At 45.8% G+C, this 27,429-nt stretch overlaps 1 protein-coding gene across 1 annotated transcript; it reads left to right on the forward strand.

Moving 5' to 3' along the window:
• Positions 1-1,968: 1,968 nt before the first annotated feature.
• Positions 1,969-26,923, forward strand: gys1 (glycogen synthase 1 (muscle)). Its single transcript, XM_042315558.1, has 16 exons — positions 1,969-2,160; positions 7,392-7,510; positions 7,908-8,089; positions 11,032-11,223; positions 14,706-14,891; positions 15,833-15,977; positions 16,797-16,914; positions 19,243-19,363; positions 20,665-20,771; positions 20,897-20,956; positions 21,258-21,450; positions 21,945-22,071; positions 22,947-23,042; positions 23,307-23,470; positions 23,547-23,627; positions 25,155-26,923. The coding sequence occupies exons 2-16, from the start codon at positions 7,393-7,395 to the stop codon at positions 25,380-25,382; spliced, it is 2,118 nt and encodes a 705-aa protein (XP_042171492.1). The 5' UTR covers positions 1,969-2,160; position 7,392; the 3' UTR covers positions 25,383-26,923.
• The last annotated feature ends 506 nt before the right edge of the window (positions 26,924-27,429 follow it).

Raw genomic sequence — 27,429 nt, forward strand, 5'->3', positions numbered from 1 at the left:
ATTGAGGCAATGCAAATAGTCTGGGTAGCCATTTGATTAGATGTTCAGGAGTCTTATGGCTTGGGGTTCTAACCTTTAAGCTTCTTGGACCTAGACTTGGCGCTTCAATACCACTTGCCATGCGGTAGCAAAGTAAACAGTCAATGACTAGGATGGCTGGAGTCTTGACAATTTTTAGGGCCTTCCTCTGACACCGCCTGGTATAGAGGTCCTGGATGGCAGGAAGCTTGGCCCCAGTGATGTACTGGGCCGTTTGCACTAGCCTCTGTAGTGCCTTGCGGTCGGAGGCCGAGCAGTTGCCATACCAGGCAATGATGCAACCAGTAAGGATGGTGCAGCTGTAAAACCTTTTGAGGATCTGAGGACCCATGCCAATTCTTTTCAGTCTCTTGAGGGGGATTAGGTTTTGTCGTGTCCTCTTCATGACTGTCTTGGTGTGCTTGGACCATGTTAGTTTGTTGGTGATGTGGACACCAAAGAACTTGAAGCTCTCAACCTGCTCCACTGCAGCCCTGTCAATGAGAATGGGGGTGAGCTCGGTCATCTTTTTCCTGTAGTCCACAATCATCTCCTTTGTCTTGATAACGTTGAGGGAGAGGTTGTTGTCCTGGCACCACATGGTCAGGTCTTTGACCTCCTCCCTATAGGCTGTCTCGTCGTTGTCGGTGATCAGTCCAACCACTGTTGTGTCACCGACAAACTTAATGATGGTGTTGGAGTCGTGCTTGGCCATACAGTAATGAGTGAACAGTGAGTACAGGAGGGGACTGAGTACGCAGCCCTGAGGGGGCCCCGTGTTGAGGATCAGTGTGGCGGATGTGTTGTTACCTACCCTTACCACCTGGGGGCGGCCCGTCAGGAAGTCCAGGATCCAGTTGCAGAGGGAGGTGTTTAGTCCCAGAGTTCTTAGTTTATTGATGAGCTTTGAGGGCACTATGGTGTTGAATGCTGAGCTGTAGTCAATGAATAGCATTCTCACATAGGTGCTCCTTTTGTCCAGGTGGGAAAGGGCAGTGTGGAGTGCAATAGAGATTGCATCAGTGGAACTTATAATTAAACAGACTTTCCAAACGTGGGTCTGTTGTAGACCCATGCAGTTCCTCAGCGAAGTCAGTTCCTTTCGGATTTCCTCATTTCAAAATAAAAGTCCCCCACAAGTTCTGACTTTTTTTTGTTGCAGGTATGGCGCACCTGCAGAACTTTAATTATGACGTACGGTAAGCGGAGAGGAAGTGGGTATACAACAGACAGACATTTGAAAAGTCTGTTTAATTTATGTTCTATTTTTTTTAAATCTCAATTTCCCCACTGCATTAGGACCGACCCTACATAGTAAATTGAAATTGAACTTCTGGCTTTGCAAGCTAATTCCTAACAAGGCTAGTATGTAAATACTACCGTTACTAAAAGCATCTAGCTTCTTGGAGGTTGGGAGATTGGGAACCCATCTGGGCTAGCTAAAGCCAACTTTATAGAATTGCTAGTTGGCTAGTAGTATTTTTTTTAACCTGCAAATCTGATGGCGTGTGTGTGTGTGTGTGTGTGGAGAGAGAGACAGAGAGACATGCAAGAGGAAAAACTATAAGTTCGGTAAGGTTTCACAGCATATAAGAACTGAGAGCGGGGCTTGCTGCATGGTCAAATGTCATTCTGTAGTCACGTTGTCGGTTGTACTTTCCGCTATACTCCAATCTGACACTCAACGAACATTATAAATAACTAGCTTGCCCTTTTCTCTCCTCTTTGAAAAATAAAAAAAGACAGACCAGTTGCTCACGTTGCTCACGATTCCCTCTCCTTCGATTGACAACCATGTCCACCAACCACAGTCCGTGTTAGTGAACTCGACCCATTTCCCATGGGCGGGGCCTGTACCCCATAGAAATCAAGGGGTCAAGAACGCCATCTCATGAATAATGTGAAAGGAGGCGGTACTTTAGCCGAAACAACCCCGCCCCCTTACGTGCAGTAATCCGCACACAGACGTTATTTAATTTTGTCCATCAACATGACATACTGTGCATTAAACCAATGTGGATCTCCAGCATTCGCATGAGGCTTCCGCCCCCTCTGCTATCTCAAGTTTTTGTTGATTGATTGAAACAGATGCTAACGTTGCCATAGCTTGCTTTACCGAACTTGGTACGACACCGGTTTAGGGTAAGTAACCTTCACCACCTCAGTGGGGTTGATGATAATTCCATGTTTTCTGGGACGTATAGCCTATGAGGACGTGTATTATTGCCGAGGTTAGGAGAGCGTCGTCTGCATCGCGATGTGTTTGCTGTCATAGTCACACTGTGTTCTGGCTGGGCAAGCAGTCTTTCCTGATACAGTGTGTCGTCGCAATGTAACGGATGACAGTAAACACGTTACATTGTTATCATTATTAGTAACAAAGCGGTGTTTCATATTTATAAATGATAGTGTGTTGTTCGCTGCTGGAGTGTCTGTGTTGGAGGTGTGACTGAGCGGCACGAGCGAAGAGGAGGCCTCGGACAGTACTAGTAGCCATCAACCTGTTCCCAGGCAGCCCTACAGGCTTCTTTAGGATGTATAATGGACTACATTCATAGTCAGGAAGAGAAAGTAGCCTCAGACAGTACTAGGAGCCATCAACCTGTTCCCAGGCAGCCCTACAGGCTTCTTTAGGATGTATAATGGACTTCATTCATAGTCAGGAAGAGAAAGTAGCCTCAGACAGTACTAGTAGCCATCAACCTGTTCCCAGGCAGCCCTACAGGCTTCTTTAGGATGTATAATGGACTTCATTCATAGTCAGGAAGAGAAAGTAGCCTCAGACAGTACTAGTAGCCATCAACCTGTTCCCAGGCAGCCCTACAGGCTTCTTTAGGATGTATAATGGACTTCATTCATAGTCAGGAAGAGAAAGTAGCCTCAGACAGTACTAGTAGCCATCAACCTGTTCCAGGCAGCCCTACAGGCTTCTTTAGGATGTATAATGGACTACATTCATAGTCAGGAAGAGAAAGTACCTCAGACAGTGTAGCAGCCCTACAGGCTTCTTTAGGATGTATAATGGACTTCATTCATAGTCAGGAAGAGAAAGTAGCCTCAGACATGGTCAGTGTGACAGACTATCATGTATGATATATATTACCCTGCCCTGGCTGAGTGGGTCTCATCTGTCTTTTACAGCTCTATCATTCATCGTGTGTGTGTGTGTGTGTGTGTGAGAAAAAACGTGGGAGAACATTCTCTCGATCATCACAAGTGTGTTACACTACAGTATTATGACCTGCTCTATATGAAATGTCTCTACATTTCCAACAACAGTCTGAAACCATGGGAGTTGGTTTTGCCCGAGCCACAGCATGCCAACAGTCAACCAGCCTTGGGTTGCTGCAACTAGTGTCGTAAATCACCCTGCAATATTTCATCATGGTGCTGTGTGTCACCAGCATCGTTTGTTGTCCAAGCTATTTCACAAAAGCTGAGGGGTGTGTGTCACATTCAGTATTTTTCTGGCATGACAGGATTGTCTGGCCAGAACATGTCACTAAAATAGTGTAGTAACTTCCTGGTCCTAGGCTCTACTCAGAGCCCACCTGCACCTCTCTCATCTTCTCCCTCTTCTACCTTACCCCCCTCTTCCTCCTCTTCCCTCCTTCTTCCTCCCTCCACCTTCCCTCTTCTCCCTCCACCTCTCATCTACCTCCTATTCCTCCCTCCCCTCTTCTACCTTCCCCTCTTCCTGTCCCTCCCTCCCTCCACCTCTTCTACCTTCCCTCTCTTCCTCATCCTCTCCCTCCCTCCACCTCTTCTACCTTACCCCTCTCTTCCTCGTCCTCTCCCTCCCTCCACCTCTTCTACCTTCCCTCTCTTCCTCGTCCTCTCCCTCCCTCCACCTCCTCCACCTCTTCCCTCCACTCTTCCCTCTCTTCCTCGTCCTCTCCCTCCCTCCACCTCTTCTACCTTCCCTCTCTTCCTCGTCCTCTCCCTCCCTCCACCTCTTCTACCTTCCCTCTCTTCCTCGTCCTCTCCCTCCCTCCACCTCTTCTACCTTCCCTCTCTTCCTCGTCCTCTCCCTCCCTCCACCTCTTCTACCTTCCCTCTCTTCCTCGTCCTCTCCCTCCCTCCCCTCTTCTACCTTCCCTCTCTTCCTCGTCCTCTCCCTCCCTCCACCTCTTCTACCTTCCCTCTCTTCCTCGTCCTCTCCCTCCCTCCACCTCTTCTACCTTCCCTCTCTTCCTCGTCCTCTCCCTCCCTCCACCTCTTCTACCTTCCCTCTCTTCCTCGTCCTCTCCCTCCCCTCCACCTCTTCTACCTTCCCTCTCTTCCTCTCTTCCTCTCCCTCCCTCCACCTCTTCTACCTTCCCTCTCTTCCTCGTCCTCTCCCTCCCTCCACCTCTTCTACCTTCCCTCTCTTCCTCGTCCTCTCCCTCCCTCCACCTCTTCTACCTTCCCTCTCTTCCTCGTCCTCTCCCTCCCTCCACCTCTTCTACCTTCCCTCTCTTCCTCGTCCTCTCCCTCCCTCCACCTCTTCTACCTTCCCTCTCTTCCTCGTCCTCTCCCTCCCTCCACCTCTTCTACCTTCCCTCTCTTCCTCGTCCTCTCCCTCCCTCCACCTCTTCTACCTTCCCTCTCTTCCTCGTCCTCTCCCTCCCTCCACCTCTTCTACCTTCCCTCTCTTCCTCGTCCTCTCCCTCCCTCCACCTCTTCTACCTTCCCTCTCTTCCTCGTCCTCTCCCTCCCTCCACCTCTTCTACCTTCCCTCTCTTCCTCGTCCCCTCTCCCTCCCTCCACCTCTTCTACCTTCCCTCTCTTCCTCGTCCTCTCCCTCCCTCCACCTCTTCTACCTTCCCTCTCTTCCTCGTCCCTCTCCCTCCCTCCACCTCTTCTACCTTCCCTCTCTTCCTCGTCCTCTCCCTCCCTCCACCTCTTCTACCTTCCCTCTCTTCCTCGTCCTCTCCCTCCCTCCACCTCTTCTACCTTCCCTCTCTTCCTCGTCCTCTCCCTCCCTCCACCTCTTCTACCTTCCCCCTCTTGTCTTCCACTACTTTACATTACAGTTGATGACTGTACTTCCACAAATATTTCACTCTCTCTCTCACACACACACAGATCGCACTCACGCACTCACACACGCACCACACAAATCACATTCTCTCTCTCTCTCACACACACCCATATGCACACACACAACACTGCATACTGTCTCTCTCATTCTCATGCACACTCCTAGAACCCCATAAGACACAGAGGAGCTAGTTGGAACAGCCTCTTCTCATTGGCTTTTTAAAGACTGAAGGTGTGTGCCAGTCTGGCAGTTCTTTGGGCTGTGAAGGAGATTGCCAAACACTCAGCTGCCCAGCTGCTCTCCAACTGATATCCTGGTCTCAACAAATCTCATTTGAACATAAACCAACTCTCCCATTCTGACGTCATTTTTATCCAGCCTTCTCAGTTTGCAAAGTAGACCAGTGACTCAGTCAATCAAATGTATTTAATAAATCCCTTTTGACATCAGCAGCTGACACAAATACTTCTACAGATACCCAGCCTAAAATCCCCAAAGAGCAAGCAATGCGGAAAAAGTCCCACGAGAGAGAGGTGTGTGTGTGTACTGTGTGTGTGTGATATATATATATATCCCCCACCACATAGACTATAGCAGCATAGATAGGAACACAGTAACAACTGTAGCAGTGATGAATAAATACATGTCCATTGGGGTGGAGGCAGAGTAAAGACTGGGGGGGAGGGGCAGAGTAAAGGGGGGGGGAGTAAAGACTGGGGGGGGACCACTAGGGGGAGCAGCAGAGTAAAAGACTGAGGGGGGACTGGGGGGGGGGGCAGAGTAAAGGCAGAGTAAAGACTGGGGGGGGACCATAGGAAGAGCAGCAGACTAAATTACCATTGAGGGGACCAAGGCAGAGGGGGTAAAATATAAATAATCATTTTTTACTGGCATATTTTAGGGAGAGCAGCAAACTAAATTACCATTGAGGGGGTGGAGGCAGAGTAAAGACTGGGGGTGGGGACCATAGGGAGGCAGCAATCTGGGGCCAGGTAGCCTAGACAATTACCAGTGGGGGTGTGGGGACCAAGTGAAATAAAATATAAATAATCATTTTTTACTGGCATATTTTTAGACCACGACGTCCCAGTTCTCTAAGCTGAGTGTACTGAGGTAGTTGTAACCATCCACTCTCTCAATGGTCTTAGCAATCTGGGCGCCAGGTAGCCTAGTGGTTAGAGACAGGTGGCCTAGTGGTTAGAGACAGGTGGCCTAGTGGTTAGAGACAGGTGGCCTAGTGGTTAGAGACAGGTGGCCTAGTGGTTAGAGACAGGTGGCCTAGTAACCGGAAGGTTGCAAAATCGAATCCCCGAGCTGACAAGGTACAAATCTGTTGTTCTGCCCCTGAACAGGCAGTTAACCCACTGTTCCTAGGCCGTCATTGAAAATAAGAATTTGTTCTTAACTGACTTGCCTAGTTAAATAAAAATCCCAGACCTATGCTGGAACATTGTAAACATTGTGGGAGGCAACCCATCTGCCTAGGGAGACCACTCCCAGGGTCTGGTTGTTTATGGGTGGTTGTTTGGGGGTAAAGAACATGGTGATGACTCATGATGTCTTTTTAAGTCTAGAAAGTTCCCCATGTACCACTGACCAAATACTGTGGTATATGGGCCTACAGCATCATTGATGTCATTTGATCAAGTTTTCAGATTTGGATACAGTACTTTGTACACACACACACACACACACACACACAGACACACTCTCTCTCTCTTAGATGACCTTGGTTGTGAGTTGAGTCCGTCATGTCATACAGTGTTTTCATGTTAACTCTTCCTTTCCATTTTGGGGCAGCAAACATTGACATTTCCTTCTGCATCTTTCTCTCACCACTGCATTATACTGTTTGTCATAGGAGACAATGTAAACCAGCTGTATATACAGCTTCTAATGATGCTTTAAAATAGTGTATATTCAACCAGCAGATATTAAAAGCTGTCCAAACAGGCAGTTAACCCACCGTTCCTAGGCCGTCATTGAAAATAAGAATTTGTTCTTAACTGACTTGCCTCGTTAAATAAAGGTAAAATAAAATAAACTGATATGTAAAAATGCTGGAACGTGAGCACACATTCACTTTAACCCTTAACCTCACTGACTCTACTCCTAACCAATGGTAACTTTTCAGCCTCACCAACTCTAATCTTAACCAACTTTTAAACCTCACCCCTTAACCTCACTGACTCTACTCCTAACCCCATTTCTTTTCCACCTCAATGATGACCCCCATGTCTAACTGTAGATCTTCAGCTATTTTAGCTCTGCCAGCTGAATATACCCTTCCTTCCAAAAAACAATGTGTCTCTCATGACATGTCTAAACCATGTGTGTTGTTCTTTCCCAGCATGCCTCTGGCTCGCAGCCTGTCCATCACCTCCCTGTCGGGGTTGGAGGAGTGGGATGAGGAGTTTGACCTGGAGGACGCTGTCCTCTTCGAGATCGCATGGGAGGTGGCCAACAAAGGTATCACTGTGTGTAATGACAGTATATTAGTAATAACTCTTGGTTCTGTGTGTAGTAATAACTCTTGGTTCTGTATGTAATGACAGTATATTAGTAATAACTCTTGGTTCTGTGTGTAACGACAGTATATTAGTAATAACTCTCGGTTCTGTGTGTAACGACAGTATATTAGTAATAACTCTTGGTTCTGTGTGTGATGACAGTATATTAGTAATAACTCTTGGTTCTGTGTGTGATGACAGTATATTAGTAATAACTCTTGGTTCTGTGTGTAATGACAGTATATTAGTAATAACTCTTGGTTCTGTATGTAACGACAGTATATTAGTAATAACTCTTGGTTCTGTATGTAACGACAGTATATCAGTAATAACTCTTGGTCTGTGCCTCTGTGCAGTTGGTGGGATTTACACAGTGATCCAGACCAAAGCCCGTCTGACGGCAGAGGAATGGGGAGAAAACTATTTCCTGGTTGGTCCGTACGTGGAGAGTAACGTCCGTACCCAGGTGGAGCTGATTGAGCCCACCAACCCTGCCCTTAAGAGAGCCATAGACAAGATGAATTCCAGTGGATGTAAGGTACAGACCCGCACAGAGACCCGCACAGAGACCCAAACAGAGACCCACACCAGTTTGATGGCACTGTTAAAGTACTTAAAGGGGAAATCTGCAGTTGCTTCATCCATTTTTGATTCTTTAAGAATATAACTTATATAAATGCCTCATGAGCTTAGTTTAACTGTCATACCCCATTTACTCCAATGTTTGTAAACATAAACAAACACCATATAAATCCAACATGGTTAAAACTATCAGTGTGATATCATGGATGGTCAGTACTTGCGTCCATAGCTCTGTCTGAGTTTGAGAGTGGTTACATTTCTCCAGCCCCACCCCTCAGCTTTTTACCAGTGGTTACATTTCTCCAGCCCCACCCCTCAGCTTTTTACCAGTGGTTACATTTCTCCAGCCCCACCCCTCAGCTTTTTACCAGTGGTTACATTTCTCCAGCCCCACCCCTCAGCTTTTTACCAGTGGTTACATTTCTCCAGCCCCACCCCTCAGCTTTTTACCAGTGGTTACATTTCTCCAGCCCCACCCCTCAGCTTTTTACCAGTGGTTACATTTCTCCAGCCCCACCCCTCAGCTTTTTACCAGTGGTTACATTTCTCCAGCCCCACCCCTCAGCTTTTTACCAGTGGTTACATTTCTCCAGCCCCACCCCTCAGCTTTTTACCAGTGGTTACATTTCTCCAGCCCCACCCCTCAGCTTTTTACCAGTGGTTACATTTCTCCAGCCCCACCCCTCAGCTTTTTACCAGTGGTTACATTTCTCCAGCCCCACCCCTCAGCTTTTACCAGTGGTTACATTTCTCCAGCCCCACCCCTCAGCTTTTTACCAGTGGTTACATTTCTCCAGCCCCACCCCTCAGCTTTTTACCAGTGGTTACATTTCTCCAGCCCCACCCCTCAGCTTTTTACCAGTGGTTACATTTCTCCAGCCCCACCCCTCAGCTTTTTACCAGTGGTTACATTTCTCCAGCCCCACCCCTCAGCTTTTTACCAGTGGTTACATTTCTCCAGCCCCACCCCTCAGCTTTTTACCAGTGGTTACATTTCTCCAGCCCCACCCCTCAGCTTTTTACCAGTGGTTACATTTCTCCAGCCCCACCCCTCAGCTTTTTACCAGTGGTTACATTTCTCCAGCCCCACCCCTCAGCTTTTTACCAGTGGTTACATTTCCAGCCCCACCCCTCAGCTTTTTCCAGCCCCACCCCTCAGCTTTTTACCAGTGGTTACATTTCTCCAGCCCCACCCCTCAGCTTTTTACCAGTGGTTACATTTCTCCAGCCCCACCCCTCAGCTTTTTACCAGTGGTTACATTTCTCCAGCCCCACCCCTCAGCTTTTACCAGTGGTTACATTTCTCCAGCCCCACCCCTCAGCTTTTCCGGCCGACAGAGATGGCCGCTCTTTCGTACCAGTGGTTACATTTCTCCAGCCCCACCCCTCAGCTTTTACCAGTGGTTACATTTCTCCAGCCCCACCCCTCAGCTTTTTACCAGTGGTTACATTTCTCCAGCCCCACCCCTCAGCTTTTTACCAGTGGTTACATTTCTCCAGCCCCACCCCTCAGCTTTTTACCAGTGGTTACATTTCTCCAGCCCCACCCCTCAGCTTTTTACCAAACTGCAGATTGTCGCTGTAAAGGAGCTGCATGTAACAGTAGCAACAAATGCAACAAAGGAGCATAAATCCATGAGACTAAAAGGTGCTTTTTAGAACCCCGTGTGAAGTTACTAATTAGAATTCGTACCTCAACTAGCCTGTGTGTGTGCAGCTTCCTGAATTACCATTGGTTCTCGATCGTGATGTTGACAACAATAGGAAAAAACATTAGCAATACATAATTTATTCACGTCCTTGCAATTTAGTTTTTGGGGGATTATGATGAGGTTAAAAGCAGTATTATTCCATTTTAGGCATTTCCAAGCAGTGTCCTTCAGTTTTTAGGTCTGTCCAACGCTGGTCCGACCAAGCTGACTCCACACTCCAAGACTGCTTCCATCACGTGGACTGGGAGATGATTGCGTCAGACAACAACATTGACGGTCAAAAGGTTTGATCAGTTACTTCATGACGTCAACCTTGCCTCAGAAGCCCCTGTGCACCCCAAGACGCCACCTAACACTGGTCCATGGCATTGGCCTTTCCCCAGGACACACACACACAAAGTCTTGTATAACTAACCTTGTGGAGACACACAAGTCAGTTCCATTCAAAATCATATTTTCCCTTACCCTAGTTCCTAAACTTAATTCTAACCCTAAACTTAATTCTAACCTTAAACCTAAACCGCCTAGAAATAGTATTTGACAAGTATAGTTGAACACGTCCCCACACACACACACACACAGTGTCCCTCCTTCTCTCTATTTATTTCACTCTATCCTTCACTCTGTCCCTGTCGTTCTAATCTCTGGTATTTCTGTTAAAAGGTTAAAGGCTGTATCAGTGTCACACACACTGCTGTCTATTTCTGGTAGGCAGTCTGTAGCGTGTGTGTAGTGTGCATGTGTAGTTCATATGTGTAAGTGTGTGTGCCATACTGAGTCACTCCTTGGCATTCTAGGTGAGCATTGTCATAGCAGTGCAGTGCACCATGGGAAAGCCCTGTGTAGTGAGGTCAGATCATTTGATTGGATGAGAGCGATACTGTGCTCTAATCATCCTCAATTCAGGACTGGAAGTTGTGGAACATTTGTGTAAATCATTGTGTAAGCTCCCAGTTCTTTATGGTATAAACAACAGGAAATGGGCTTTTAATTATCTGTACTGAGCCACGACAAATAAACATATACATGTCAAACACTCTTTGTCCAGACTGTGACCACATTGAAAATATGCTAGTTGTTGCGACACTATGGCTAACAGCACCTGCCTGGCTAGCAAGCTACTTTAAAAACACTGACCCCAGTCTCTTTCTCACCATTTCTCTCTCTCTATCTCTCTTCACCCCAGGTGTACTTTGGTCGTTGGCTGATTGAGGGCAGTCCATACGTGGTGCTGATAGATGTGGCGTTCACTGCCTGGAACCTGGATAAGTGGAAAAAAGAGTTGTGGGACAACTTCTCTATTGGGGTGCCCTGGTTCGACCGCGAGGCCAACGACGCCGTCCTCTTTGGCTTCTTGACCGCCTGGTTACTAGGAGAGGTGGGTTGCTGCCAGGGAGGGTCAGGGATAATGGGTTACTAGGAGAGGTGGGTTGCTGCCAGGGAGGGTCAGGGATAATGGGTTACTAGGAGAGGTGGGTTGCTGCCAGGGAGGGTCAGGGATAATGGGTTACTAGGAGAGGTGGGTTGCTGTCAGGGATAATGGGTTACTAGGAGAGGTGGGTTGCTGCCAGGGAGGGTCAGGGATAATGGGTTACTAGGAGAGGTGGGTTGCTGTCAGGGATGGGTTACTAGGAGAGGTGGGTTGCTGTTACTAGGAGAGGTGGGTTGCTGTCAGGGATAATGGGTTACTAGGAGAGGTGGGTTTGCCAGGGAGGGTCAGGGATAATGGGTTACTATGAGAGGTGGGTTGTTATGGGTTACTAGGGAGGTGGGTTGATGCCAGGGAGGGTCGGGATAAGGTTACTAGGAGAGGTGGGTTGCTGTCAGGGATAATGGGTTACTGGGAGAGGTGGGTTGCTGCCAGGGAGGGTCAGGGATAATGGGTTACTATGAGAGGTGGGTTGCTGTTGATGCCAGGGAGGGGGATAATGGGTTACTAGGAGAGGTGGGTTGATGCCAGGGAGGTGGGTCCAGGGAGGGTCAGGGATAATGAGTTACTAGGAGAGGTGGGTTGCTGTCAGGGATAATGGGTTACTAGGAGAGGTGGGTTGCTGCCAGGGAGGGTCAGGGATAATGGGTTACTAGGATGGGAGGTAGATTGCTGTCAGGGATAATGGGTTACTAGGAGAGATTGCTGTGGGTTTGCTGTCAGGGATAATGAGGTTACTAGGAGAGGTGGTTTGCTGCCAGGGAGGGTCAGGGATAATGGGTTAGTAGGAGAGGTAGATTGCTGTCAGGGATAATGAGGTTACTAGGAGAGGTGGGTTGCTGCCAGGGAGGGTCAGGGATAATGGGTTGAATGGGGATAAAGGGGGCGTGGCCTACACACTGCTCACTGTTATAACAGGGAAGTAGGTGGTTCTAGCCCAGTGGTCACCAAACTTTTCTGAGTCAAGATCACTTTCGCAGTCAAAAAGCAAGCTGAGATCTACTGCTCAGATTTATTTTTTACATTAACCTCACACAAACAGTTTTGTAGGAATGAGGTTTGGGCAGTAGGCCTAATACATTATCACAGAATACTGGCTATATGATTGGCCTGCCAATATTGTTAATCAGACCATATTATATTTCAAAACTCGAGCTTTGATAACAAAGTAGATCAGTTGGTTTAGCAGTTGTGAGTCACTGTGGGGCATGAATTTAAATAATTGTCTTTTTTATTTCACTGGACTGATGGTACCTGCAGCTGATGGTCAACGAGGTCAAATCACCACGTCAGTGATTTTCAGGTCGAAAAGTCGGAGCTCTAGAAAGATGCCAGAGTTTCCGACTTGGAATTCCGAGTTAGATGACCGTTCAAAACTATTTTTCCCAACCACCTCTCACGATCCCTGCTCTCTCCTTCCTTTCCTCTGGTGAGACTGACCAGAGAGAGGGGACACCGTCTTCCACCTGCTCTCTCCTTCCTTTCCTCTGGTGAGACTGACCAGAGAGAGGGGACACCGTCTTCCACCTGCTCTTTCCTCCGGTGAGACTGACCTCCGGTGAGACTGACCAGAGAGGGGACACCGTCTTCCACCTGCTCTCTCCTTCCTTTCCTCCGGTGAGACTGACCAGAGAGAGGGGACACCGTCTTCCACCTGCTCTCTCCTTCCTTCCTCCGGTGAGACTGACCAGAGAGAGGGGTGTCTTCCAGCCTGACTGACCAGAGAGAGGGGACACCGTCTTCCACCTGCTCTCTCCTTCCTTTCCTCCGGTGAGCCTGACCAGAGAGAGGGGACACCGTCTTCCACCTGCTCTCTCCTTCCTTTCCTCCGGTGAGACTGACCAGAGAGAGGGGACACCATCTTCCACCTGATGGCGAAACTCGGTCGCACCGCATCTGCCTCATAAACAAATTCATGATGTTCCAATGAGGAAGTGAAATATTCCTTAATATTAAAATGGACAGGACGAGCTGCTAATAATAATAAAAGGCAGGGCTGTTGATACTTGGCTACTCGTTCATTACAGCTGCAGCCTGAGCAGAAGTACGGAGATGTGCGTTTTCTAATAGTGACAGAGCTGAATAGAAACTTAAACACTCATAAAAACAGCAGCTCTTTGCCATATTCGTTGACAGTCTCAGTTGTCATGGTTTTAAAAGTGATTCAATCCCACGTAGACTAGTAGCCTATTAAACTTGGCGGTGGCCAGGGTCATGGAAGCTCTGTAGCCACGGTGATTTGAGCTTTCCGATTGGGCAGCGCAGTAGGTGCACTCGATTTAGTCACCGGGTATGCAGAGTTTGTCTCATGGGAACACTTTGCTTACCCGGTGCGCAGGACTTTTGAATCAAGTGCACCTAACAGCAACAGCTCAACACGATCTAAAAAAGGAGCGCAAGCCTTTATCGTCCGTTGGCTTTTCTACAGAAGTATTTCATCGACTAGGAATGTTTTGAAGATTGCGATCGACCGGTTGGCGACCACTGTTCTAGCCAGATTAATAATGGCTTGTGTCAGTTCAAGGTTGCAATTCATTAGTTACAGTATTCCGTATAAGGTTCCGTATTAACCCCACATTGTCTTCCTCCAGAATGCTGGCCCATTATATTAACCCCACATTGTCTTCCTCCAGAATGCTGGCCCATTATATTAACCCCACATTGTCTTCCTCCAGAATGCTGGCCCATTATATTAACCCCACATTGTCTTCCTCCAGAATGCTGGCCCATTATATTAACCCCACATTTTCTTCTCCCAGTATGCTGGCCCATTATATTAACCCCACATTGTCTTCCTCCAGAATGCTGGCCCATTATATTAACCCCACATTGTCTTCCTCCAGAATGCTGGCCCATTATATTAACCCCACATTGTCTTCCTCCAGAATGCTGGCCCATTATATTAACCCCACATTGTCTTCCTCCAGAATGCTGGCCCATTATATTAACCCCACATTGTCTTCCTCCAGAATGCTGGACCATTATATTAACCCCACATTGTCTTCCTCCAGTCTGCTGGACCATTATATTAACCCCACATTGTCTTCCTCCAGTCTGCTGGACCATTATATTAACCCCACATTGTCTTCCTCCAGAATGCTGGCCCATTATATTAACCCCACATTGTCTTCCTCCAGTCTGCTGGACCATTATATTAACCCCACATTGTCTTCCTCCAGTCTGCTGGACCATTATATTAACCCCACATTGTCTTCCTCCAGAATGCTGGCCCATTATATTAACCCCACATTTTCTTCTCCCAGTATGCTGGACCATTATATTAACCCCACATTGTCTTCCTCCAGAATGCTGGACCATTATATTAACCCCACATTGTCTTCCTCCAGTCTGCTGGACCATTATATTAACCCCACATTGTCTTCCTCCAGTCTGCTGGACCATTATATTAACCCCACATTGTCTTCCTCCAGTATGCAGCGCAGTGTGAGGAGCCTCCTCATATCCTGGCCCATTTCCATGAGTGGCTGGCAGGCCTGGGCTTGGCGCTATGCAGACAGAGACAGTTGCCCGTGGCAACCATCTTCACCACCCACGCCACCCTGCTGGGACGCTACCTGTGTGCCGGCAGCGTGGACTTCTACAACAACCTCGCTGATGTGAGTGGAGCTGTGTGGGTGTGTTTGTGTGTACACATGTGGTGATGTCATGATCTGTGGTGTGTGTTGGTCAGGGTTGGGATGTCATGTTTACTTTGTTCTGATTGCTCTGTCTTTGTGCATCTTCACCATCATTCACAGGTAACTGACCTCACAGTAAGCGTTGTGGGTCATTCTAGGTTGTTTGAAGGTCAGTTGTATCACCCTAGCTAGTATATTTTGCCCTGATCCTAAATCAACCCCTTACTCCTAGTACACTACTTAGTATTCACTAGTGTAGATCTGAAAGGGAACTGTTACCAGATGATACCAAGCTGATGCTTCTAGAGTTAGTGGAGAACTGTTACCAGACTGATGATACCAATCTGATGCTTCTAGAGTTAGTGGAGAACTGTTACCAGACTGATGATACCAATCTGATGCTTCTAGAGTTAGTGGAGAACTGTTACCAGACTGATGATACCAATCTGATGCTTCTAGAGTTAGTGGAGAACTGTTACCAGACTGATGATACCAATCTGATGCTTCTAGAGTTAGTGGAGAACTGTTACCAGACTGATGATACCAATATGATGCTTCTAGAGTTACGCAAGTGTGTGGAAGGTGGGGCGGGCAGGACCTTAGCATTTTTAGCATGTTGGTTTTTAGCATCTAGTCTGTCCTGTTTCATCGACCCTGGATTGCTCCACTAAAACAGTGAAACACTTATCTGATGTGCTATTTACTTGACCCACAACTGCTGAACGTTGTGGGTCAGTGTCTCCCAGCCTATTCACCATAGCCACTACTCTAGATCAGATAGGATTTGTTTTATGATCAAAAATAATTGAGAATACATTTTTTTTTCATGTTATTTATTCAATAAACTTAAGCTCATAGTAGGTAATAGCTTAGTCTTGGTGAGTGGAATTGAGGATTTGGAGTTGTCCTCTCTGTCTCAGTTCAACGTGGATAAGGAGGCGGGGGATAGACAGATCTACCATCGGTATTGTCTGGAGCGGACAGCGGCACGCTGCGCTCATGTCTTCACCACCGTCTCTCAGATCACAGCCGTTGAGGCAGAGCACCTGCTCAAGAGGAAACCAGGTGTGTGTGTGCATGTCTGTCACAGGAATTCCTCTCAAGTCTCTCTGTTTTTTTAACCTTTTAACCTCTTTGTTTGTTCTTAGTTGACTGTGGCTAACCTCTCCTGTTATCTCTACCTCTCCTCTCTCTTGTTATCTCTACCCCTCATCTCCTGTTCTTTCTGTCTCTCCTCTTGTTATCTCTACCCCTCATCTCCTGTTCTTTCTCTACCTCTCTTGTTATCTCTACCCCTCATCTCCTGTTCTTTCTCTACCTCTCTTGTTATCTCTACCCCTCATCTCCTGTTCTTTCTCTACCTCTCTTGTTATCTCTACCCCTCATCTCCTGTTCTTTCTCTACCTCTCTTGTTATCTCTACCCCTCATCTCCTGTTCTTTCTGTCTCTCCTCTTGTCATCTCTACCCCTCATCTCCTGTTCTTTCTCTACCTCTCTTGTTATCTCTACCCCTCATCTCCTGTTCTTTCTTGTCTCTCATCTCCTGTTCTTTCTCTCCTCTTGTTATACTCTTGTCATCTCTACCCCTCATCTCCTGTTCTTTCTCTACTCTCTCTTGTTATCTCTACCCCTCATCTCCTGTTCTTTCTCTACCTCTCTTGTTATCTCTACCCCTCATCTCCTGTTCTTTCTCTCTCTCTCTTGTCATCTCTACCCCTCATCTCCTGTTCTTTCTGTCTCTCCTCTTGTCATCTCTACCCCTCATCTCCTGTTCTTTCTGTCTCTCCTCTTGTCATCTCTACCCCTCATCTCCTGTTCTTTCTGTCTCTCCTCTTGTCATCTCTACCCCTCCGTCTCCTGTTCTCCCGCCACCCCACCCCACAGACATAATCACCCCTAACGGGCTGAACGTGAAGAAGTTCTCTGCCATGCATGAGTTCCAGAACCTGCACGCCCAGAGCAAGAACCGTATCCAGGAGTTCATCAGAGGTCACTTCTATGGGTCAGTGGGGTCACCACCCAAACACAAATATACTATATATACATATTGCTGACCCACTGGGCACAGATGTCATTTCAATGGCTATTTTTGCTTGTCATTATGTTGAGTTGTCAACTCATGTGAATTCAATGTGAATTCAACAAAACATGATCACCATCACATTGGATTTAGGTTCAAAGTTGGGTGGAAAAAATAAGAAATTCCCTTGTGTTTATTGTTTTTGTTGATTCAACATTATCACATTTGTTTCGTTTAAATGATGTGGAAACTATGTTAATTTAACCAGTTTTTGCTCAGTGATGGGAGTAGTCCCTATCGTATTAATAGACAACCATAGAAACAGGCTGTTGCTTGACCTTATTGACACTATCATTTTCAGGGTTTGATACTGTGGCCAAAACAGTGCAACACATGTTTTGGTCGCAAGGGTGCCAGTTGCATATCTTTTTTTATCATGATTTATTCAAACAGTAATGTGCAATTGACCAAAAATAAATGACATTTCTGAAGAGGCAACATGGTCACGGGAAAGCCCCTGTCTGTGTGTGTCAGGACATACAGGAGAGGTTTAGAACCCCTCCATCAGTGGAAAACATATTTTAATAATGCTGTTTTTAATCTAGGCTATATCATTTATTTTTTAAATGGATTCCCAAAGTTTTTCGTTCGTTATGTCGGTTATTTATCACTCGCGCTGCACACGGCCTATAGATGATCTGATGCGCAGAAAGAACGCGCAGCTCTGAAACAGCTGGTTGTTGTGTTGAGGAAAGCAGTAGGAAAGATGTTACAAGTTCTATCTAGCAGTAAATGCTAAGGCCAGATGGGTATGCAACCCAGGTAAAACGTTCTTGTTTGAATATTGGCGATGCACAAAATCAGTCATCATGGAATAGCCACCTTGAAAATCAGACATTTCTTCTCGACTATTTAGTTGTTGAAGTCATTGGTTATGGGAGCCGATTTACAACTTCTACTGCTCCAATAGAATTATTACGTGATTTAATTTCTGATCAGTTTTTATGAGATTCGGGTGCTTTTGTTTGTTTCCCGCTGTTTCAATTGAAGCCTGTTGCGGTAAAACCCTATGCGGTTATTATAAGAAAATAACATTGAATGTTTGCTTCAACTTGGTTTTCTATACAAAGGTAGTTTGGCCGGTGTTGTAAATAAGAATTTGTTCTTAACTGACTCGATTAGTATGTTCACTTGTTTATTTTTTAAAGTGGTGAGACTGACTAGGTACCACATGCACAGACACGTTGTTGTGTTTGTGTCAGGAGCATGCTGTCTATTTAGTCAGGCAATGTTCACATTATTGTGACATTTTAGAATGTAAAAGCTTTGTGAATGTCAATGCATAATACTATTGGTTAGGCCTATTAAAACAATGCATTATTCATAGTGGAAACGCTTTGGGGGGAATTTTCTTCTTCTATAGGCTATTACAACAATGACATATGTAGCTCCTTCCAAATTTGCCTACAATTAAGTGGTTTAAAAAATAATTTAAAGTCCTTGAATTTGACTTTCTGATGTCTGTATGAACCCTGTATAGGCGACTTACTCAGCCCACAAATTAAATATAAAATCACCTGCTGTCAGATCTTGTATTTTTTTCTTCGGGACAGTAGCTTTCAGTTGGCACTGGCCCAGTGTGTCTCGCTAATTTACCAGAATGTCAAGCCCTGCTGTGTGCTTAGCCGTTAGCGATGCTAATGAGCGTCTAACCGTTTTGGGGTAAATGGAAAGACTATTAAAAGGTCGATACAAAGTAACCTGGCAGAATCATGACTATTTGCATCAATCCAGTGGCCATTGTTTTGAAAACTGCATCACAAGTGACTACAGAAACACAGTTAGCCAAACACAACTGTCTGGCTGGTGCTCACCTGAGTTAAAGGGGAACAACACCCCCAAAAAACTTGATTGCTGACATTTTGAGACCGTATCAACAGTGGACTAATTAAACAAATGTCAAAATATAGTTTGTGGTATTTTTCTTTAGTTTGCTAAGATTCTCAATCTCGTTATCTAATTCTACATACCCCTTCATTTTAATGCTTTAAATCTAGATTCTGGAGAACACATGAACGAATTACTGATGTGGGTTGGGGTCCGTTCCATTTCAATTCAGGAAATGACCTGAATTCCAATATCAATTCTCATAGAGAAGCATTGAGGACAAATGGAATGTCGGTTTACTTTTGGAATTGACTGAATTGAAATTAAATTGACCCCAACCCTGGTCTGGACATGTGGTCAGGTGATGTCAGGATTGCATCATTGGGTCTCATCTTGAATGGTTGTTGTTGTCCCACCCGCCAGGCACCTGGACTTCAACCTGGACAAGTGTCTGTTCCTGTTCATCGCTGGGAGGTATGAGTTCAGCAACAAAGGAGCTGATATCTTCTTGGAGGCTTTGGCCAGACTCAACTATCTACTGAGAGTAAGCTGTGTGTGTGTGTGTCTGTGTGTGTGTGTGTGTGTGTGTGTGTACACGTGTATCAGAAAATGTGTGTGCGTTCGGAAAGTATTCAGACCCCTCAACTTTTTCCACATTTTGTTATGTTACTGCCTTATTCTAAAATTGATTTGGGGAAAAATCCCTCATCAATCTACACACAATACCCCATAATGACAAATCAAAAACAGGTTTTTAGACATTTTTGCAAATGTATTACAACAACAACAAAATATTATATCAAATTGACATTAGTCTTCAGACCCTTTACTCAGTACTATGAAGCACCTTTTGCAGTGATTACAGCCTCAAGTCTTCTTGGGTGTGACGCTACAAGCGGCACACTTGTATTTGGAGTTGCTGCACAGCTATTTTCAGGTCTCTCCAGAGATGTTCGATCAGGTTCAAGTCCGGGCTCTGCCTGGGCCATTCAAGGACATTCAGAGACTTGTCCCGAAGCCACTCCTACGTCAACTTGGCTGTGTGCTTAGGGTCGTTGTCCTGTTGGAAGTTGAATCTTTGCCCCAGTCTGAGGTCCTGAGCGCTCTGGAGCAGGTTTTCATCAAGGATCTCTCTGTACTTTGCTCCATTAATCTTCCCTCGTTCCTGATTAGTCTCCCAGTCTCTGCCCCTGAAAAACATCCCCACAGCAGGATGCTGCCACCACCATGCTTCACTGTAGGGATGGTGGCAGACGTTTCCTCCAGACGTGACACTTGGCATTCAGGCCAAAGAGTTCAATCTTGGTTTCATCAGACCAGAGAATCCTTTCTCAGAGCTCTACAAACAATTCCTTTGACCTCATGGCTTGGTTTTTGCTCTGACATGCACTGTAAACTGTGGGCTTATAGACAGGTGTGCCTTTCCAAATTAGGTCCAATCAGGTCCAATCAATTGAATTTACCACGGGTGGACTCTAATCAGGTTGTAGAAACATCTCAAGGATGATCAATGGAAAAGGATGCACCTGAGCTCAATTTCTAGTCTCATAGCAAAGGGTCTGAATACTTATGTAAATAAGTATTTCTGTTTATTCTTAAATAAGGTATTTTTTTATACGTTTGCAAACATTTCTAAAAACCTGTTTTCACTTTCATTATGGGTTATTGTGTTTAAAAAAAAATCAAGGCTGGAATGTAACAAAATGTGTAAAAAGTCAAGGGATCTGATTGCACTGTGTGTCTGTGTGAGTGTACATATCCATTGTCTACCTGCCTGTCGGTTAGTTAGATGTATTCAAGAATCTTGCAGGTATTTACTCCCTCCCTGCCTCCTCTCTCCCCCAGGTCAACCACAGCGATGTGACTGTCGTTGCGTTCTTCATCATGCCTGCACGGACCAACAACTTCAACGTGGAGACGCTGAAAGGCCAAGCAGTCAGGAAGCAGCTCTGGTAATGACAGCACCACCATGGCTGTTTCCTGCCACAGAGGGAGACACTTGCATGTGAGAAAATAATAAAATGTATGTATTTCTAGTGTCTAATAACTGGACTTTGTTTTGACATCCTCATGGCAGGGATACCGCTCAAACAGTGAAGGAACGCTTCGGAAAGAAACTATATGAATCACTGCTGGTGTAAGTGGACTGTACAGAAACCCAGCCTAAAACCCCAAACAGCAAGCAATGCAGGTGTAGAAGCACGGTGGCTAGGAAGAACTCCCTAGAAAGGCCAAACCTAGGAAAGAAACCTCTATGAATCTCCATTTGTGCTGTTGAACTACCAGTACAACAACTGTATGAATCCATATGAATCACTGTCCTGTAAACCCACCAACCCCCTTGGTGCTGGTTTGTATATTACACCCTTAGTAAAATCTACCTTTGTGCTGGTTTGTATATTACACCCTTAGTAAAATCTACCTTTGTGCTGGATTAGTGGGCAGTTGCCGGACGTGTCCAAGATGCTGAGTAAGGACGACTTCACCATGATGAAGCGTGCCATCTTTGCCACCCAGAGGCAGTGCCAGCCTCCCATCTGTACCCACAACATGCTGGAGGACAGCAACGACCCCATCCTCACTTGCATTCGCCGCATCGGCCTGTTCAACAGCTCTGCCGACCGCGTCAAGGTAGATTGATTGATTAATTTAAGTAATTAGATAATTAAAAGTATTAGGCAGCTCCAGCCGGAGACGACGTTACATAGCCTATGTCAACAATCCTCCAGGATAAAAACACGGCTCATTGCCAAAAACAATGGCTCATTCCATTGTCCTCATTTGCTAGTGAGATGGCATGTGAGCTATACTGACACTTTACAAATACATAGCCGTCACACTGTACTCTGCTCTGGTCCCTCCCGTCACACAAATGTCATTCCTATAACACTATCCTACTACTGATGCACAGGCCAGTCTGGGCTAGAAACCATTACTCAGCCCGCTGCAGAGCTGGGGGTCAAATGGGTTCAACTGCTTCAAAATAATTCCTCTCTTTCCCTTCTTCTGCACTGATTGGAAGACTTGTAAAACTGGTGTAAATAATATGGTGAAGTGCATCTCCTTCATCTGGTCGACTCTGTCCTCATCCCCTGCTTCATTTGTGTTTCCCATCATCCTTTTAGGTGATCTTCCACCCAGAGTTCCTGTCCTCCACCTCTCCCCTCCTGCCAATGGATTATGAAGAGTTTGTAAGAGGCTGCCATCTTGGAGTGTTCCCCTCTTACTATGAACCATGGGGATATACACCAGGTAGACTCTTATAGATACTATGAACCACCAGGTAGACTCTTATAGATACTATGAACCACCAGGTAGGCTCTTGTAGATACTATGTACCACCCAGGTAGACTCTTATACAACCGATGACCCACTAGGTAGACTCTTATAGATACTATGAACCACCAGGTAGACTCTTATAGATACTATGAACCACCAGGTAGACTCTTATAGATACTATGTACCACCAGGTAGACTCTTATAGATACTATGAACCACCAGGTAGACTCTTATAGATACTATGAACCACCAGGTAGACTCTTATAGATACTATGAACCACCAGGTAGACTCTTATAGATACTATGAACCACCAGGTAGACTCTTATAGATACTATGAACCACCAGGTAGGCTCTTATAGATACTATGAACCACCAGGTAGACTCTTATAGATACTATGAACCATGGAGATATACACCAAGTAGACTCTTATAGATACTATGAGCCATGGAGATATACACCAGGTAGACTCTTATAGATACTATGTACCACCCAGGTAGACTCTTATACAACCGATGACCCACTAGGTAGACTCTTATAGATCCTATGAACCACCAGGTAGACTCTTATAGATACTATGAACCACCAGGTAGACTCTTATAGATACTATGAACCACCCAGGTAGACTCTTATAGATACTATGAACCACTAGGTAGACTCTTATAGATCCTATGAACCACCAGGTAGACTCTTATAGATACTATGAACCACCAGGTAGACTCTTATAGATACTATGAACCACCAGGTAGACTCTTATAGATACTATGAACCATGGAGATATGGTTGTCTTGTACATTGGCTGTATGGCATATACAAGTATATTTACTTCAATATCTCTCTCTCTCTCAGCTGAGTGTACAGTCATGGGGATCCCCTCAATCTCTACCAACCTCTCTGGGTTTGGCTGCTTCATGGAGGAACACATAGCTGATCCCTCAGCATACGGTGTGTTCAGAATGTGTCCAAGTCAAGGTTGTTAAGTGTCCTCCAAGGGGCTGATTAAACATTCTACATTTAGAGAAGTAATGGTCCCAGTATAATATGTTGTTTAGATGAGGCTTTTATCCAAAGAGACAGTCATTCATGTTACGTTGTACGTATGGGGTGGTTCCAGTGGGAATTGAACCCACAACCTTTGGCATTACAAACGCTGCTCTCTACCAACTGATCTCCAGTAGATTTGACTAATGCTGTTGTCCTCTACCTCAGGAATCTACATCCTTGATCGACGGTACAGAGGGGTTGATGAGTCATGTAACCAGCTCACGTCGTACCTGTTCCAGTTCTGTCAGCAGAGCCGGCGCGCCAGGATCATCCAACGGAACCGAACCGAGCGCCTGAGTGACCTTCTGGACTGGAGATACCTGGGCAGGGTGAGAACTTTCACCTTTACCAAGAGAAGAGATGTCAACCGTTCTACTAATAACTATCATCTCTCCTCTCTCTCAGTATTACATATCAGCTCGTCACATGGCCCTGGCTAAAGCCTTCCCAGATACCTACTTCTACCAACCTCATGACTCTGACACTGTAAGTCTGTCTGGAGAGGAGATGCTGTTTCCTCCTTTTGGGTAACAATGGGTACTTCCTTTTTAATAATTCTACACCATTGGAAACCACCTAGTACCTAATGGTGCCCGGGGGAGATGAGTAAAACATGTGTTCTTTATTCACTCAGTAGGAATCTGCTGTAGTGGACCTTTGTAGTTGGACTCTTTTTGTTTTATAACAGGGGTGTTTACTCAATTACCTGGAGGGCTGGGGGTTATAACAGGGGTGTTTACTCAATTACCTGGAGGGCTGAGGTTTATAACAGGGGTGTTTACTCAATTACCTGGAGGGCTGAGGTTTATAACAGGGGTGTTTACTCAATTACCTGGAGGGCTGAGGTTTATAACAGGGGTGTTTACTCAATTACCTGGAGGGCTGGGGGTTATAACAGGGGTGTTTACTCAATTACCTGGAGGGCTGGGGGTTATAACAGGGGTGTTTACTCAATTACCTGGAGGGCTGGGGGTTATAACAGGGGTGTTTACTCAATTACCTGGAGGGCTGAGGGTTATAACAGGGGTGTTTACTCAATTACCTGGAGGGCTGAGGGTTATAACAGGGGTGTTTACTCAATTACCTGGAGGGCTGGGGGTTATAACAGGGGTGTTTACTCAATTACCTGGAGGGCTGGGGGTTATAACAGGGGTGTTTACTCAATTACCTGGAGGGCTGGGGGTTATAACAGGGGTGTTTACTCAATTACCTGGAGGGCTGGGGGGGGTTATCAAACCTGGGGGTGTTTACTCAATTACCTGGAGGGCTGGGGGTTATAACGGGGTGTTTACTCAATTACCTGGAGGGCTGAGGGTTATAACGGGGTGTTTACTCAATTACCTGGAGGGCTGAGGGTTATAACGGGGTGTTTACTCAATTACCTGGAGGGCTGGGGGTTATAACGGGGTGTTTACTCAATTACCTGGAGGGCTGGGGGTTATAACGGGGTGTTTACTCAATTACCTGGAGGGCTGAGGGTTATAACGGGGGTGTTTACTCAATTACCTGGAGGGCTGGGGGTTATAACAGGGGTGTTTACTCTATTACCTGGAAGGCTGAGTGTCTGCAAGTTTTCCTTCTTCCCTTGTACTTTATCAATTAAGGTCATATTAATTAGCCACTCCCCTCACCTGGTTGTCTCTGTCCTCATTGGATACAATTTGAAAGGAACTAACAAAAGAAAGCAGACACGACCCTGACGGGATTGAGTTGGACATCCCTGGTTTATTTCATATGTGAAATAAGATATAAATCTCGATTCGTAAATCTTATGAGAAAGTGTCAGATTCAACATACTGCTATGCAACTCTGGCTGTGTTTAGACAGGCAGCCCAATTCTGATCTTTTTTAACTAATTGGTATTTTGGCCAATCAGATCTGAAATACATCTGACGTGATTGGTCAAAAGATCAATTGGTGAAAAACACATCAGAATGTGTCTGCCTGTCTAAACACAGCCATGGTGTGTTGTCTGTGTCGTACCCTCTAAAACCCACCAACCTTTCCTTTCAGGCCCAAGGTTTCCGTTACCCTAGACCGGCCTCTGTGCCCCCATCTCCGTCTCTGTCGCGCCACTCCTCCCCCCGCCAAAGCGAGGCGGAAGAAGATGATGACCGCTATGATGAAGATGCAGAGGCAGAGAAAGACCGCTTGAACATCCGCCAGCCCTTGACCCTGCCTAGTAAAAAGGGTCCCGCCTTGCCTTACACCCTGCCAGGTGCCAATGGAGAGAGAAACTGACTGTCTCACACACACAACATACACAAACTGACATATGCTGATACTCACTACACACACGTTACAAACACGGCACTCTTATCTTGACCGTCTCCACTTCCATAATATAGATCTGACAACTGCTGAAGAGAAGAGCTCTTTACAGTATGTTATTCATCCAGCAGCCGGAACGTCTTCCAAACCTACATGCAGCTACGCCTCTGTGGGCATCCTGTACTGACATGGAGGAGGAGAGGGAAAGGATGGCTAGCCGGGTGATGTTTCCTTGAGTTAAAGAGCCCAGTTTTGAGATAACAAAGTGGGGTAACTTGGAGTATATAGGAGGGTTACCTCTGGTCAGTAATCTAGGTTACCTCTGGTCATTAATCTAGGTTACCTCTGGTCATTAATCTAGGTTACCTCTGGTCATTAATCTAGGTTACCTCTGGTCATTAATCTAGGTCACCTCTGGTCCACAGGAGGCTGCTGAGGGAGGATCAGCTGGAATAATGGCTGAAACCATGTGTTTGATACCATTCCAGGTATTCTGCTCCAGCCATTACCACGAGCCGTCCTCCCCAATAAAGGTGCCACCAACCTCCTGTGCTCTGGTCCTTAATCTATGAATTTATGAAATCCTTGCCAGTGTTGACTAACATGAGTTGTAACAGGCTAAGAACCATATAACCAGTGGTATCATCAGGATAAAGAAACTAGGGCTAATTAGTCTTGCTAACAAGGGCAAAGGCACTGGCCCACTATTTCATAGTCACACAACCAACCCAACAGCAGCTATTTTCCTGTTCAGACACTGAAGCAGTAACAGCAACCTGTTTAAACAGCAGCAGCACTTTTCCTGTCACACTGTAGCAGTAACAGCAACCCAACCAGCAGCAGCACTTCCCTGGGCTAGGAAACCAATAAGCAACACATTTAGAGCTGGGCCCATAGAGTTAGACTAGATAGATGTACTGTATATAGCCCGTTTTCTGCATTGACATTGCCATTGAGGGCTTCTACCACAGATACTAAGAAGAGTCCTCTTTCTAACTCTATGGCTGAGCCTCAGAACGTCCTGCTGAAGAGCCTCCTGCTGAAACAGGCTCCCATTCGTTCAGAGATTCAGACCTTTCTGTGGCCGTTGTCATCGTCTCTGGGCCTTGTACTGTATTAGAACCGGCATTACTGTGTGTAAAAACTGTTGATTGGTCACCTTTTAACCTTTCAGTCAGTGAGCCTGTGTTTGAGTGTTTTTCTTTGTGTGTGTGTGTGTGTGTGTGTGTGTGTGTGTTTGTGATGGAACACTGATTCTGCCTGCACTCTGAGGTTTAGGTAAATAGGTGGGGCTTCCGTCCTGAAAAGCTAGTGGTGTTTTTAGACAACAGACGATTAGAGAGGAGCGAAGGGAAAAGGTCACAGGTTTGGGTGGATCCTATTCCCAGCTGTGCACAGCCAGAAACCAAGATGAGTTGATCCAGATCCCACACTGCTGTGTCAGTTTGTTTGTTACAATCACACACCAGAGGAAGAGAAAATAAAGTATATTCTATGTATTAATGATGAAACACAGGACTCTTCTCTTTTGTTGGGGTTTTACTACAACAGGAAATACTGTGAGAGCTTGAAACTATAAGGTTCTATCTGCACGTTTTGTTATTGACATTTGGTTATTCCTTGTTCTGTACAATGTTCTCTACATGGAGTACTATATAACTCAATTCATGTTAAGTTCAAAAGAATACAAGATAAGAATACATCATTCAAACCAATTAGGCTTCAGAACCTTATTTTTTGCAGATAGAACCTTCTAGTTTTAAGGTCACGATGGTGTGTGTGTGTGTGTGTGTGTGTGGTGTCAACACCAGGGCACTACATAAAGATCCTCATACATTACAGCACAGTAGTGGATGTAACTGCATAAGAGCTGTAAAAGATGTGGGTTGTTGCTAGACGATTGCTAATGAATGTGGTGTCTGCCATCACCCTGAGAGAGTTGCTCATTTAACTTGTTACTTCACAAAGTCATGTTTTAATTTGTAGAGAGGAGGGAAGTGCTGCTGGGATACAGTAG

Source organism: Oncorhynchus tshawytscha, unplaced genomic scaffold (assembly GCF_018296145.1).
Source record: "Oncorhynchus tshawytscha isolate Ot180627B unplaced genomic scaffold, Otsh_v2.0 Un_contig_2462_pilon_pilon, whole genome shotgun sequence".
Classification (NCBI taxonomy): Eukaryota; Metazoa; Chordata; class Actinopteri; order Salmoniformes; family Salmonidae; genus Oncorhynchus; species Oncorhynchus tshawytscha.